Genomic DNA, 13749 nt, shown 5'->3' with positions numbered 1-13749 from the left:
TAAAGATATTAATATAAAACGTCTCTAGAGGTCATCAGAGGTCAACCTCCCCACAAAATCAAACCAACAAGTTTCCTTTGTGCAGCAAAGATTTTGGTTTGTGCTGCTCTTGCTTTGAGAATGTTAATGATGACCTCCCATAACCTCTGGAAATGTTTTTATGAGTCTTTAAAGTGATAGCGGCTCAAATGAAGCTTTGTGCTGCACAAACATTTGACACGGATCTGGTTAGATTTGGAAACGGTGCTGCAACGACTTCACTCAGGACAGTTAAGAAAAATTAACCTGTTCAGGGATTTTTCACTGAACTGTTGCCACCAAGACATGAGTGTTTATGATACTGAGCTTATAACTGGTAAACAAATGAAACTAGATGTAGATATTAGTTTGTTTTTCTGCTGCAGCAGCATTTTAAATGACTTTACATTCTTTACTCTGGTTAATCTCTTGGTTTCTGGCGTGTTGCCATGTCTTCAGCTTTCTGCCCTTCATGTTCTGATATCTAAATTGATAAAAGCAAATTGATTTGTGTCAGTGGATCAAACGTAACCCAGCAGCGACCTTTGACCTCCTGCAGTGGTTGGAGGAAACGACCCACTTTGCTGCTGTTTTGTCCCTCTGTAGCTGCCATCCGATGAAAGGCGAATGCACCTGCCAGCCGGGCTGGGCGGGTCTGTTCTGCAACGAGACGTGTCCTCACGGTTTCTACGGCGACGGCTGCATGGAGCCGTGTCTGTGTGTGAACGGAGGCGTGTGTGACAGCGCCACGGGACGATGCCACTGCTCCCCCGGATTCACGGTGATCCACATAGAGCCTTATTTTAAATCGATTTCTAATTGTTAGTTTCTCCGCTGACTTCTGGCATTTATTTTTATTCCATTTTTTACGTCATCAGGGCGTTCACTGCGAGAGTCCCTGTAAAAGCGGCGTCTACGGGAAGAACTGCTCCCTGGAATGCTCCTGTGAAAACTTTATCGACTGCTCACCGGTCGACGGCACGTGCTTCTGCAAAGAGGGTAAGAAATTGTCAGGAAACATGAAACGGATCAGAAACGTTCACGCTGCCATTTTTCACCCTTCTGTTGCGCCTGCAGGCTGGCAAGGCCCAGACTGCTCCGTCCCCTGCGCTGACGGCACCTGGGGCCCTGGGTGCAACGCCACCTGCCGCTGTACCAACGGGGCCAAATGTGACCCGGCAGACGGATCGTGCAAATGCTCAGCTGGATGGCAGGGGGCGCTCTGTGACCAGCCCTGTGGCGTAAGACCTTTATTTCTTCACCAAATTGGGAATTTAATGTGCAAGAGCTGAGAGGAAAAATGGAGTTATCATTAGAGATCATTTGTTATCATTTGTTTTTAATTTCCATACTTTTCCTAGAAATTTTCTGATATTGATCTAAAAAAGGTTTTTGAGGAAATATTCTCTCTTTTTTAAACTTATGGTGCAGATCTGATTATTAAACTGTTTAATCAAAGAATCCAGTTGCTGAAAATGGCCTAGTCAAATCCAGACCTCAAATGGGACATTAAAACTGATGTCTGTAACTTTAGTGATCTAGATCTTCTTGTTAATTTATAACATTAAACAGTGATTGAGTTGGAAAAACTGCAGTTTTACCTGAAATTAGGCGAGATGCGATGGTTTCAGTAAAAGCTCAGATTTACTTCTGTGGCCTGGAGCCACGGCTCATGTCCCAACAAACCAATTCACTGAAAGGAAGAGAAATGTCCTGTCAGTGTTTTTAAAGAGAGCAGCGCGTCGATCACAGAGATTACAGGACATGTTTACTGTGGTTCCTGCTGCTCCGTTTGCATTAATCTGTATTTTGGATGCGCTGCGTTCCTGCCGTCAGCGTGCCAGGCCGTCAGCGTGCCAGGCCGTCAGCATGACAGGCCGACAGGCCGACAGGCCGACAGGCTGCGCGCTCGGCCCGCAGTGCCAGCGTAGCGCTTTGTCTGACCCCCCAGCGGAGAGAATCCCCTGATGACTCTGGCTCTTGTTCTGCATGCAGATGGGCTCGTTCGGGCCGGGCTGCCTGAAGAGGTGCGACTGTATCCACAGCAGCGGTTGCCAGGCGACCAGCGGGGAGTGCCACTGTCTGCCAGGTTGGACGGGTAAGTGACCAGGTTGGCGCTGGCGGACAGAGCCACAGGTTTTAACTGGCCCAGTCGGATTTGACAACACGGCACACTGCAAAAAAACTAAACTCCTCTAGAATCTAGTGTCTAAAAAACTGACTTACAGGTCACTCTTCAATAATCAATAGTCAATAATTCATTAATAGTGGAAAAGCAGCATTCAGCTTCTATTCACCACAAATCTGGAGCAAACGTCCAGAAAACAGCAGAAAAAGTCACCTGGTTCGAGCTGCTTTAACCGTAATAATGAAACATGAACCAGAATATTCAACGTGATGATTCTGATTTAATGATGGAATTCAAGAAAAAATTTAAATTTAAATTTCTGCCAAAAAACAAATCAGATAATGTCACACATTCTGTAGAAAAAACTTTTCTGAGCTACAATGGTTGCAAATATGAGAGGAAAAAACAGAGATTTTATAAATATATATGTGTGTGGGTGGGGGTGTGTGTGTGTGTGTGGGGGGGGGGGGTGTTTCTGCAGGTATTCTTGGATTGTGTAAAAATTTCTGTCTAAATGTCACAGATTTTAGCTTTTTTGTTTTTTTTTTTCTTTCACTTTTTTTTGTTTTGTTTTTCTTAAATATCCTGGCACTATAAGGACTTTAACACGTTGTTCTTTTGTTTTTTTATAGCCCCAATAAAATAAATAATTTTGAGATTAGTCTTAAATGCCTCTAAATCTCAGCAATAACAAGATAATTTATAAAGTAGAACAATAAGTCAGGGTGTAATTTATATTTCCTTTTTCTGTAGCTGTTTGTTGTTGAATGTTACCATGCTAAGTGTGGTAACGGGATGCTAATTCATGCATTCATCTCCTTTTCTCTTTTTCTCTCTGATTGAAGAACAATGACAGAATTATTTTGGGTTAAAGCTACAGTATGAAGTTTTTATTAAAAGTGAACATACTTGTTAAAATTATCATTATGTTGTGACAGAATAGTGAAAAACAGATAATATGAAAAACATCTTCTAATTAGAAACAACCAATCAGAGCCAGGAGGCGGGTCTTAGCGCTGTCAATCACTCTAATGCTCACACCCTCCTGTTCTCTGCTAGGCTAAAGCTGTTTCACCTCAATAAAACCTGCCATGAATGCTAACGCTAGTTAGCATAGCCACTGATGACGGCAGATAAACGCTTTGGTCCCAACTAGCTCTTTTTTTGAAAGATAATTTTGCTCTCAGATTCATTAATTTCATTTGTTGTTTCTGTTGTTTTTTTAAATTTTGGATATTTATTGTTTCTTCCAATTCCAGTATTAAATGTTTATTGGAATTTAAAGTTTACTGATCTCTGAGAAAGTGATTTTGCATCTTCATATTACTTAAAAATGATCCCAAAACAACAATATTATTGTTTATCACAATAACTTCAGGGGAAATTTATCATCCAGTGAAATTTGTTATTGGCCCACTCACCACATGGGGAGTTTTAACGAAAATGGAAAATATATATTTTTGTAAATGTTGAGCACAGCAGTTTTATGTTTTCTGGTTAGTAACTGCGGGTTTACTTGCCTCCAGGGCCACACTGCAGCGATCCGTGTCCGGAGGGCCTGTGGGGCCCCCACTGCAACCGCTCCTGCTCGGACCACTGTCCCAACAGCGACACGTGTCTGAGGAAAACCGGGGAGTGTGTGTGCCGGCCGGGCTACTGGGGCGCCGCCTGCCAGAACAGTGAGTCCGGCTCCGACCCGCGGCGGGACGGGCAGCCGCTCCGCTTGCTGCAGCTCTCCTTCCTGTGTTTCAGATTCCTCTGAGCGGGTGGGCAGCGTCATGGTCCCTCTGCCCCCGGGGGAGAGGGAGTCGTGGGGCGCCATCGGCGGCATCGTGGTGCTGGTCCTGCTGGTGGTGATGCTGCTGGCTCTGCTGCTGCTCTACCGGCGCCGGCAGAAGGATAAGCAGAACCACACGCCCACCGTCTCCTTCTCCACCAGCCGCACCGTCAACTCCGAATACGCCGTCCCAGGTCTGAACCCGAACGTCACCGCAAACAGTTCACCTCCTCCCTGGACCGGCCGCAGAGTCTGGGCTGAAATTTACAAAGGTTCAGGTCCGTCCAGCTCAGAGTTAACTTCACCTGCAGACCTTCAGAGGAAAAATCAGAATGAGGAATGTAATGCAAGATATACCTCAAAAATTCAGAAGTTTTGAGAATAATCTCTGAAATTTTGTAGAAGAAACATTAAAATCTCTGAGCTGAAAAAGTCCAACATTAGCAAGAAAAAAACTTGGATATTTTGTGATTAATTTCAGAAATTTTCGTGACAAAGCATTAAAATGATTGATTTTCAAAAGTCAAGTATTTTCTAGGGAAAAAATCCAACATTTTGAGAATAATCTCAACAATTTTCTAAAAACACAAGGACCATTCTGAGCTACCAAACTTTAAAATTTCCAGGAAAAAAACAACAATTTTGAGATCAGTTTCAGAAATGTTCTAGAAAAACCTTTGAAATTTTTAAGTTTGAAAAGTTGAAAACTTTTAACATTTCTAGAAAATGTATGAATTGCTCTCAAAATATCAGATTTTTGTGGAAGAAATTTGCTCTTTGTTTCCATCTTTATTGGCCCTGATAGGCTGCCGTACCGTTCAGGTTCTGGTCTGATTGAGAAGCCGCAGAGTGACGCCATGTTTGTTTTTCCTGCAGATGTTCCCCACAGCTACCATCATTACTACTCCAACCCCAGCTACCACACGCTGAGCCAGAACCGGCCGCCGCTGCCGCACCTCCCCAACAACCACGACCGCGTCATCAAGGTGGAGCGCCGCTCGCTCTCGCCCCCTGCTGGACGCCTCTCAGGGTTCTGATCGGTTCCTGTTTGTGTCCCACAGAACACCAACAACCAGCTGTTCCACAGCGTGAAGAACGCAGCCAGGGAGCGGCGCGGCCTGTTCGGGGTCGAGACCAACGCCACTCTGCCTGCAGACTGGAAGCATCACGAGACCCGCAAAGGTTCAGGTCCGTCCAGCTTAGAGATAACTTCACTGAACTCCGATCCGGAACCGCAAAGCATTCTGGGAGATGTAGGCAGAGGAAAAGCTTTAACAGGTCAAATGCCAAGTTAGTCCCCAACCTGATTCCAATAAGTTGTGCAACGAAAAAGACACACACACACACACACACACACACACACACACACACACATATATATATATATATATATATATATATATATATATATATATATATATATATATATATATATATATATATATATATATATATATATGTTTCTAGGTTCCAGAGGTCATCAAGGGTCATCTTTAATATCTTCAAAGCAAAAGTAGCCCTGTTTTGTTTTTTTTTTGTTTTTTTTTTTGCTGCACAAACAAACATAGTGCAGTTGATTGACAGCAGCTCTGTCTGATTTGGTTAATGTGTGGGGCCTGGTTGACCTTTCATGACCTTTGGAAACCTTTATTTATATCTTTAAATGATGACGTCACAAATGAAAAGTTTGACACCAGTTTTGTTATTTTTGAAGAAGGTGGAGGAGTTCAACTTCCCTCAGGTCGCTCACCCTCTCACCGCTAGCTAAGCTAAGCTAGGCTGGTGGATCAACTAACTGACTCAGTCTTTGGTTACCTAGCAACTCTCTCACTCTTTGGTTACCTAGCAACAAGTTGTTGAGTAACTTGCGCAGCAGCAGTTTCAGGTTTCACCACTCTGCCTCCTAACTGTGTAAAAATTAAAAAAATGTTACACAATGAAAACTGGATAAAACAGAAAAGATTATAACATCAGTTTAGCAATATTTCAGATTTTTAAAAACACTAATCAGTAATTATTGATATTGACTGATACGACATGTTTATATCGTGATGATCGTCTTCAGCCATATGATCCTTCCTGTCTGATTTATTAAACCTTCACTTTTTGTCTGATTGTTGCTTCTTACTCTGATTAGAAGCAAAAACTTTTATCCTTAATCAGTCTGAGGTTTTCCCTCTTATTCCACTTTATCACCAGCCACATATTTCCTAATCTAGACCTGATATCAGGCCATAAACACCCAGAACTTCATAAAAACTGGCTGGCAGCAGATTCCACCCACCTGCTGTTGATTTTAACAGCCTTTCTGCTTTTTATTAGCCTGACACAGATTGACTGAATGAAAGTGTTTCTGTTACGGTTTACAGGAGCGTTTGGCATCGACCGGAGCTACAGCTACAGCGCCAGCCTCGGAAAATATTACAACAAAGGTAGTTTATCGTCGCACTTTCTCTGCTTCCCTCTCCTGCTGCCTGCAGCCTCAGTCATTACGGGTTTATGAGAGCCGGATCAGACGTGTCAGAAAGCATAAAGAGGAACATCCAACTGTTTATCTGTTTCAGCCTGGATGGACTAACACAACAGTTCCTGCTTCTCTTTATTCTGGATTTCGGACTTTAACTCTGTTAGATGTTCTGATGGTCAGGATTGTTCTTGGCTTGATGATCCATTCTTAACCTGCAGCTGTTTGATTATAACAGTGTAGGGCTGCTGTAGAGAGATAAAAAAACAACATATTTTCATAAAAAAAATTACGAAATTTTAAAATTAATCTTGGAAATTTCCTAGAAAAACTTTTTGGAAATTCAAAAAGTTGAAAATCTTCAACTTTTTAGTCTCAGACATTTTTTCTGAGATGAATCTCAAAATTTCAGATTTCTTTCTAGAAGATTTTCAACTTTTTAAATTCAGAAAATTCCAAGTTTTTTCTTGAAAATTTCTGAGATTAATTTGAACATTTAAGAAATTGTCCTTTTTTAAAGCCCAGAAATTTCCAAAAGAATGGTTGCCATGGAGATTAAATGATTTGTCAAACATGACAGAATCAAGGCGGCTCTTCATGGTGAGGGAATCTCTTAATAACATGAAGTTTCAAAATGTGATGTTTTGATGTTTCTGATTTTGTGTTTAAATGATACTTTATAAATAAACCTTCCTGCCTCGGTTCATTCAGAGCCTTTAATGACCTGAGCGGTTACAGTGGACGGGTCTTTGGCGGCCGGTCTGCAGGGTGTTTAACCTCCTAACCGCTGACTTTCCTTCGTCCCGCCTGTGAGCAGAGCTGAAGGACTTGGTGGCGGCGAGCAGCAGCTCTCTGAACAGCGAGAACCCGTACGCCACCATCAAGGACCTGCCCGGCCCGCCGTTCTGCCCCCCGGAGAGCAGCTACATGGAGATGAAGGCGGCCGTGCCGCGGGAGCGAGCGTACACCGAGATCAGCCCGCCGCCGTTCAGCATGGCCACGCTGCGCAGAGGTGAGGTCCAGCTCAAGAAGTTCCCACAAAATTCAAAGACATTTAGGAGTTTCAAAAGAAAAAACATTTGTAGAAAAAACTCTAAATTTTGTGATGAACCTCAAACTTTCAGAAAAAACTTTAAATTAACGAGTTTCAAGAAAGAGATGCCAATCTAAGAAATTCTCCAGAAAAAACATGATATTTCAGAGTTTGAGATATCTGAGAAATTTTCTAGAAAAAAACTTGGAAATTACTGAGTTTCAAAATCCAAAAGATTTCTAGAAACAGGCTAAAAGCTTTGAGATTAATCTTCTTGCAGAAAAAACCCCCTGGAAATTTCAGAGTTTCAAAGTCAGAAATGTTTTATTTTTTAGGTTTTCTGATTTAATAAGCCTCTCCTCCTGATTTTGTATCAGAGCGGCAGAGCTCCCTGGGTCACGGCCCTCATGACGACCCCCAGAGCCACTACGACCTCCCTGTGAACAGCCACATCCCGGGACACTACGACCTGCCTCCGGTGCGCCGGCCGCCCTCGCCGCGCAGAACGCTGCAGTGAGAGGCGCCGCGGGGTCACCAAACTCCCTTTGGGCTGATGGACAAGAACAGACTGTTTGTTCTTCACCTACAAACTCAGTAAGGTCCTGTTTGAGGGCAGCACTGCCCCCCTGTGGCCATCAGATGGTACTGCTCCCACCAGGACTGAAGAACCAGGAAACCAGGAGCTTTACTGCAACGTGATTTCATCTTTCAGTTTTCTCTTCTGACTTCATTGAAGTAGAAAACATTATAAACCAAAATAAGAAAAATGCAGCCGGCAGCTTCTCAAAAACACTAAAGATTCTGAATACGTCATGAAAGCCAAAGAAAAGCTTCGATCTCCAGGATTATTGGGAAAACTTTGTACATATGGAAGTAAATATAGTGTCACCACAAGGAACATTGTACATAAACAAACAGCTCTCCGGATTTACAAATCATGGTTATTTGGTGTCATGCAGTATTTAAAGCTGGAGTATGTAACAGATATGAAAAATATTTTATTTTACATATTTGTTAAAACTGTCATGAGTTTGATTTGAGACAGATAATCTGAAGGCAGAGGAGTTCAGTTTTTTTCATGGTGTCACTACTTAGCGACAGTTTCAATAAATATTAAAATGTATATATTTTTTGTATAAGTTACATACAGAAACCTTAATAATACATTTTAAATGTCAAAGCTCAGTAAGGATATTTTCATACAGTCTGGTAGATTTGATTCAATTTGGTAACAGAATTTGAAACATTTGTTACATTTTCAGCTGCTTTTTACTTCCACTGCACTGTGTTGAAGAAACCAAACCCTCTACAAACCTCACAAACATAAACAGAGTCTATGCTAGCACTAGACTCTGTTTATGTTTGTTATGGTTGTATTTACCCAGAATCCCCTGCGCCGTAGTTCACTTCCTGCTTTTGTCCACTTGTCATTCACATATACATCTGAACCAGAATTCAATTCAACATGGATTTTAGAGTTCATTACAGATTCACACCTCACTAATCAAACTGGACTTTCAAGGCAAACAGTTTGTTGGTTTTGGTTTCTCAAACCTTTCTGGAGAACAAACCCCAAACAAACCCCTCTGACTTTCTCAACTCGAGTCAACGTTTTACTGTTGGAGTTATGAGCCTTGTGATCATTCATCATGCTGGATAATCGCCAAACTCTTGATGGTTTGATTTTGAAGAAGTTGCTCGACCTTTAACTTTTGATCCAACTCAATCTTGGGAGAACGTCTTCTGAGAAGAACCAAACATGGATTGCAGACATCAACTTCTCCACCCTGTACAGCTCATTTTCAGAATCTCTTCTGCCCTCAACGGACCAGAAACAGAAGTTTTCACCCATCTGTCTGCAGATCTGCTGAGCAAGCTCTGCACTGGTGGCAACATGAATGACTCTACAGCAGCTTCCAGAGGATTCTTTGCAGCTCAACTTGAACTTCTTGAGGATCCAGAAACTTTCCTCCAGCTGCAGAGTTGTTATCACTGTTGTAATGACAACAGAAATAAACGATAAACACGTCAGCAATCCGCTAATTAGATGCACAAGTTTCCAGCTGGAGTCTTCCTGAATGGAGTTTGATTAACTTCGTGTCAAGTGAAAATAGTTTTATTAAACGTTTTGCAATTACAAGATATTTTCTCAACCTGAAGCTGTAAAGGTCACAGATTAGAGCCCGGAGTTTTTCCTGCACCATTAAATGTTTAATGTCATTTCTCAACAAATTAACTTCCTTCAGGTTCATAACTGACGAATATTACAGAGCAGGTCTGTTACCTACAGTCTTCGGTTAAATAAACTGTTTTTGTAAAAGAGTTCACAGTTCAAATATTTTACTGACTCAAACGGTTGGGAGAAATGTACAAAAACAGACTTTTAAAAACTTCACATTCCTCCTTTTTTCATAAATGACTTAACATTCTCAGAGCAGTCAAACCTTTTCAGGATTTTAACATTTAAATGCTGTTTCAAACTTTATTAGTTACAAAAAAATAAATAAATAAAAAGCCCTGAATGTCAAATTAGCAACAAAATACATCTGACTGCATTATATAATTATAACTATTGATTTCCATCATTACAGAAATCTCTACAGTCACTGCAAAAATAAAATGTTAAAGTATTTATGTTTAGTTTCTACTCCAAATAACTTAGTACACTTGAATTAAGACAAATAGTGACTTTTCAGCAACAGGCTTGTTTCAATTCTTCAATGTAGATGCAGAAATATTAAATTGTTTCACTTAAAATGGGAAAAACGTGTTGAGTGAAAAAAAATGCCAGTGGAATTAATACTTTATTTTGAAAAATTGACTTAAAACAACTTCCTGTATGCGGCTGGAAAAATTAAAGTTGATTTTATTTCATGTGACAAACTGGAACCAAAATCCTGAAGATTCTGTTTTTGCAGTGAAGTTTAAGAAATCATTTTTGTCAGTGTTGCATTTTGAAGTAGTGACATCAGAAATAAAGTTTCTGCCTTTCTGCGGTGATCATGGAGACGTGACCACCAGGGGGCGCCAAACGTTTGTGAATATTCATTATTTCATAGTTTTCCATAGAGCAGATCTTCAGTTAAAAACAGTTTCTCTGATTCCACCTGAATGTATTTTGTGTTGTAAATATTTTTAAACATGTAATCTTGTATTTCTGAATGTAACTGTGGGTACATAGAAGTGTTTGTATGATACAAATAAAATTGTTTGCACTTTTTCAGCTGCTGTGATAAATTGGAGGAAAAGAAAACGGTGGGAAAAATAGCTTTTATTTGGCTTCATTTTAGAAAAAAATACAATCACAACAAGTCAAAGCATGGTGTTTTGTTTCTAATTATTACTCCACTTTAAAGGGAGGAGAAACTTTGACATCAACAGATTTGGGTAAAATTTGAGACGTTTAACCGGGACGAACATCTCGTCTGAGAAAATGATAACTTCTTTATATAAATCATCTGAACATAAAAACATGGTCAAAACTAGATCTTTGCTCTTTCAAATGGAGGTCATGGGGTGTTTTCAGAAAGTTGCTGAGGCACTTCAGGGTTTTAAAAATAAAAATAGATTTTTGGCCTGAATGACAAATCAGACAAAAAACAAATCCATCAAGTATTTTCTGTGCTGATAAACTTTAACATGGAGTATAAATGCATAAAGCTGCCAAACTACAGTACAAATCTACCTGCTTTGCATTCATGCTGCAGACCTCTAAAAGCAGCGCATAAAGTCCAAAATCCCAAAAATATTTCTAAAGATGCAGAGTTCAACTGGAAAAAAGAAAGAAGCCCTTGTGACCAGTTTTACAGAGCGACACAAACCGAGGATGAGGATGAAGAGGAAGGCTGACCGTCACAAGACCGAAGAATCATGTGAGCAGAGAAAGTTTCTTTCCTCTGAAGGAAAATTTAACTGCCACCTCCAGCAGCTTCCTGTTCGTTTTAGTCAAATAAATCCAAGGAAATTAATGTTTTCAGATTAGAGCCACTGGAAACTGAACATCCAGAACTGGTTTCACTGGGTTCACATGCAGCCCAGCGATGGGAAGGACTGGATCTAAAGGGATGTGGCTTGTGGAGAACACCTGGCAGTTTCTGCAGCATCTGACAGTCAGACAGTGGCTGAAAGCTGCAGTATGCAACTTTTATTTAATAAAAAAAGAATTATTATTATTTTTTTAACATTGTTGAGATGATAAAAGACAAATCTGTGAAAAAATAAATAGAAAAATAAATAGAGCTCTTTTGCTTTCTCCCAGTGGTTCCTGCAGAAACTCGGTCAAAAACAACCAATCACAGCCAGGAGGCGGGACTTAGCGCTGTCAATCACTCAGTTCACCACAGCTTAGCCCACAAAGAATGCTAAAGCTAGTTAGCAGAAAAACAGTTTTTCTGTAAAAGTTAATTTCTTCCACATTGAGCAGCATACATGAGGATGATTGACAGCGACAAGACCCGCCTCCTGATTGGATGATTTTGACCAGAAGCAGTGAATTTCTTCAGAGCATAATGGCACCACTGGGAAGAATTTGATTTTTTATTTATTTATTTTTTTCCAGGTTATTTGTCTCATATTAAACTGTAACAATGTGGAGATATTTTTATTAAATATGGAAAGAACATATTTTAGTGAAAGTTACGTACTGCAGCTTTAAGTGGAGCTTGATCGGGTCACGTTGTGGGTTTGAACGCAGGTGAACTGTTGTAACCTGGAGCGCAAAGATTTCACAATAAATGAGTTTTTGTTGGAAGGAAAACTGCCAAACATCAGCAAGATGCCACCAGCCAGCCTGTTAATGGGTTTAAGCTGCTCTACTGAAGGGTTTCCTGACCATTTCCTGTCTGGACTTTCAGATGCTCCTGCTACTGCCTGATCAGAGCTTGTGGACCAGCTGAACCACGCTGTGCTTAGAGAGGAAAAAGGAGTAAATTAAAGTAAAACATCCAAGTTTCAAGCCATGTTTTATAGATGCTCTAAACTAGAAGCTGAACTTCATCTGTGCAAGCAAGCTTAATTTCATCATTTCAACACACCACAGCTGCACGACTATGTCGCCTAAAGCAAATATACAAGATGTTTGTTTAAAAACCTGAGCCAACAGTCTTTTTCTTTGGAGGAATTTTCCTGTTGCATACACACAGAAACGACGCCGTTCCAGCAAACAAAGTGTAAACAGAAGTCTTCAAACAGCATGATTATTAAAGCTCTGAGGTTTGTTCGCCAGCTGTGCGTGTTCAGCGGCGGCAGTGAAAGCCCGGACTGGATCGGACTGGATCGGACTGGGGCGGAGCGTGCAGACAGAGCAGAGGCCAAAACAAGACATGCAGGAAAAAATGAATTCTACATGAAGAAATCTGAGCCCAAAGCCGTGAAGCAGGTCCAACCTGCACATTAATCTGGATACAAAAAGGAAACAAATTATCATATAAAAAAATAAAAAAAGAGATCCTGATGGTGCATAAGGATCCTGCTCTATGGTGCGTTCAGATGAGGTGCTCTTTGGTTTTTACATGACGGAGCAGTTCTCCGGCTTCATGCCACCCTAAAGGAGAAAATGACAAAATAATAATAATAATATTAATAAATGCTTTTCCTCCTGAAATGTTTTGCGTATATTTTAACAATGTGTTGGATGTTTTTTCTTACAGGATCTTTGTGAATCAAAATGAGTCTTTGACCGTAAATGATCAGGAGAAGTTTATAGGCTTTTAAATAAATGTTTTAGTACTTTCAATTTAATAACGCTCAATTTTACATGACTAAAAGTGTTGCTTCATTTGGGCTCATAATGAAAGATTTTCATTGTGTCATTCAGGGTAAAACTCTGAATATTTCACCAGAACCGGCCCAGAGCCTTTCCCCCAGGGAGCGGTCAGACTGACCGCTGTGTGCAGCAGACAGGAAGACGTTGTGTCTTTTAGCTTCACTTTATTAACTTGATCATTAACATCAAGCTTAAGCTTCAATTTTCTAAACGATCAGATTAAATAGATTTTTTGCACCAGAATTTTATTTATTGTGAAAAGATAAAGAGAAGCTACAGCAGCATAACAGAAACACTAAATCTTACCAACCATTTCTGATACTTTCTAGTGCAAATACCTTGGTCCACTGGAAATTAGACAAAACTAACCTTTAAGTAACTTTTCAGAAAGTTATGAGCACTTGCTTTAAGTCAATAAATTATTAATGCTGATGGAAAAGAACTAGTTCTATTATTACATTTATTCCTACATGTTGCTATAAGTGACATAATATTAAAGCATTAATGACTTACAAGCATCTCCTGTATCTTGCTGAACGTTTTAAATTGTCTTATTTCAAGTGAA

The 13749-nt window shown here is 40.4% G+C and overlaps 2 protein-coding genes and 1 long non-coding RNA gene across 4 annotated transcripts in view; 1 reads left to right on the top strand and 2 right to left on the bottom strand.

Moving 5' to 3' along the window:
- The window catches only part of pear1 (platelet endothelial aggregation receptor 1), a 58290-nt gene extending 47650 nt beyond the window's left edge, over positions 1-10640 (top strand). The window contains exons 10-20 of the mRNA XM_044118336.1: positions 625-799; positions 897-1017; positions 1096-1259; positions 2014-2116; positions 3673-3825; positions 3899-4117; positions 4800-4909; positions 4985-5111; positions 6293-6355; positions 7205-7399; positions 7798-10640. Of these exons, the coding sequence (XP_043974271.1) occupies positions 625-799; positions 897-1017; positions 1096-1259; positions 2014-2116; positions 3673-3825; positions 3899-4117; positions 4800-4909; positions 4985-5111; positions 6293-6355; positions 7205-7399; positions 7798-7937 (1570 nt within the window). The 3' untranslated portion in view covers positions 7938-10640. The remainder of the gene's footprint in view (positions 1-624; positions 800-896; positions 1018-1095; positions 1260-2013; positions 2117-3672; positions 3826-3898; positions 4118-4799; positions 4910-4984; positions 5112-6292; positions 6356-7204; positions 7400-7797) is intronic.
- On the bottom strand, positions 871-1713 carry LOC122831833. The gene is made up of 3 exons (XR_006370768.1): positions 1620-1713; positions 1077-1306; positions 871-1006 (listed from the first exon to the last, which is right to left on the bottom strand). It is a non-coding gene; the product is annotated as an uncharacterized LOC122831833 (long non-coding RNA).
- A 34-nt stretch (positions 10641-10674) lies between the features above and the next one.
- LOC122831832 (lamin-A-like) overlaps positions 10675-13749 on the bottom strand; it is a 37461-nt gene continuing 34386 nt past the window's right edge. For both annotated transcript variants that reach the window (XM_044118337.1, XM_044118338.1), the window contains exon 13: positions 10675-12962. In XM_044118337.1, coding sequence (XP_043974272.1) covers positions 12927-12962 — 36 coding nt within the window. In that variant the 3' untranslated portion in view covers positions 10675-12926. The remainder of the gene's footprint in view (positions 12963-13749) is intronic.

The sequence above is a fragment of the Gambusia affinis genome, linkage group LG05, assembly GCF_019740435.1.
Source record: "Gambusia affinis linkage group LG05, SWU_Gaff_1.0, whole genome shotgun sequence".
In the NCBI taxonomy this organism is placed as follows: Eukaryota; Metazoa; Chordata; class Actinopteri; order Cyprinodontiformes; family Poeciliidae; genus Gambusia; species Gambusia affinis.
This window is presented reverse-complemented; position numbering and strand designations above follow the sequence as displayed.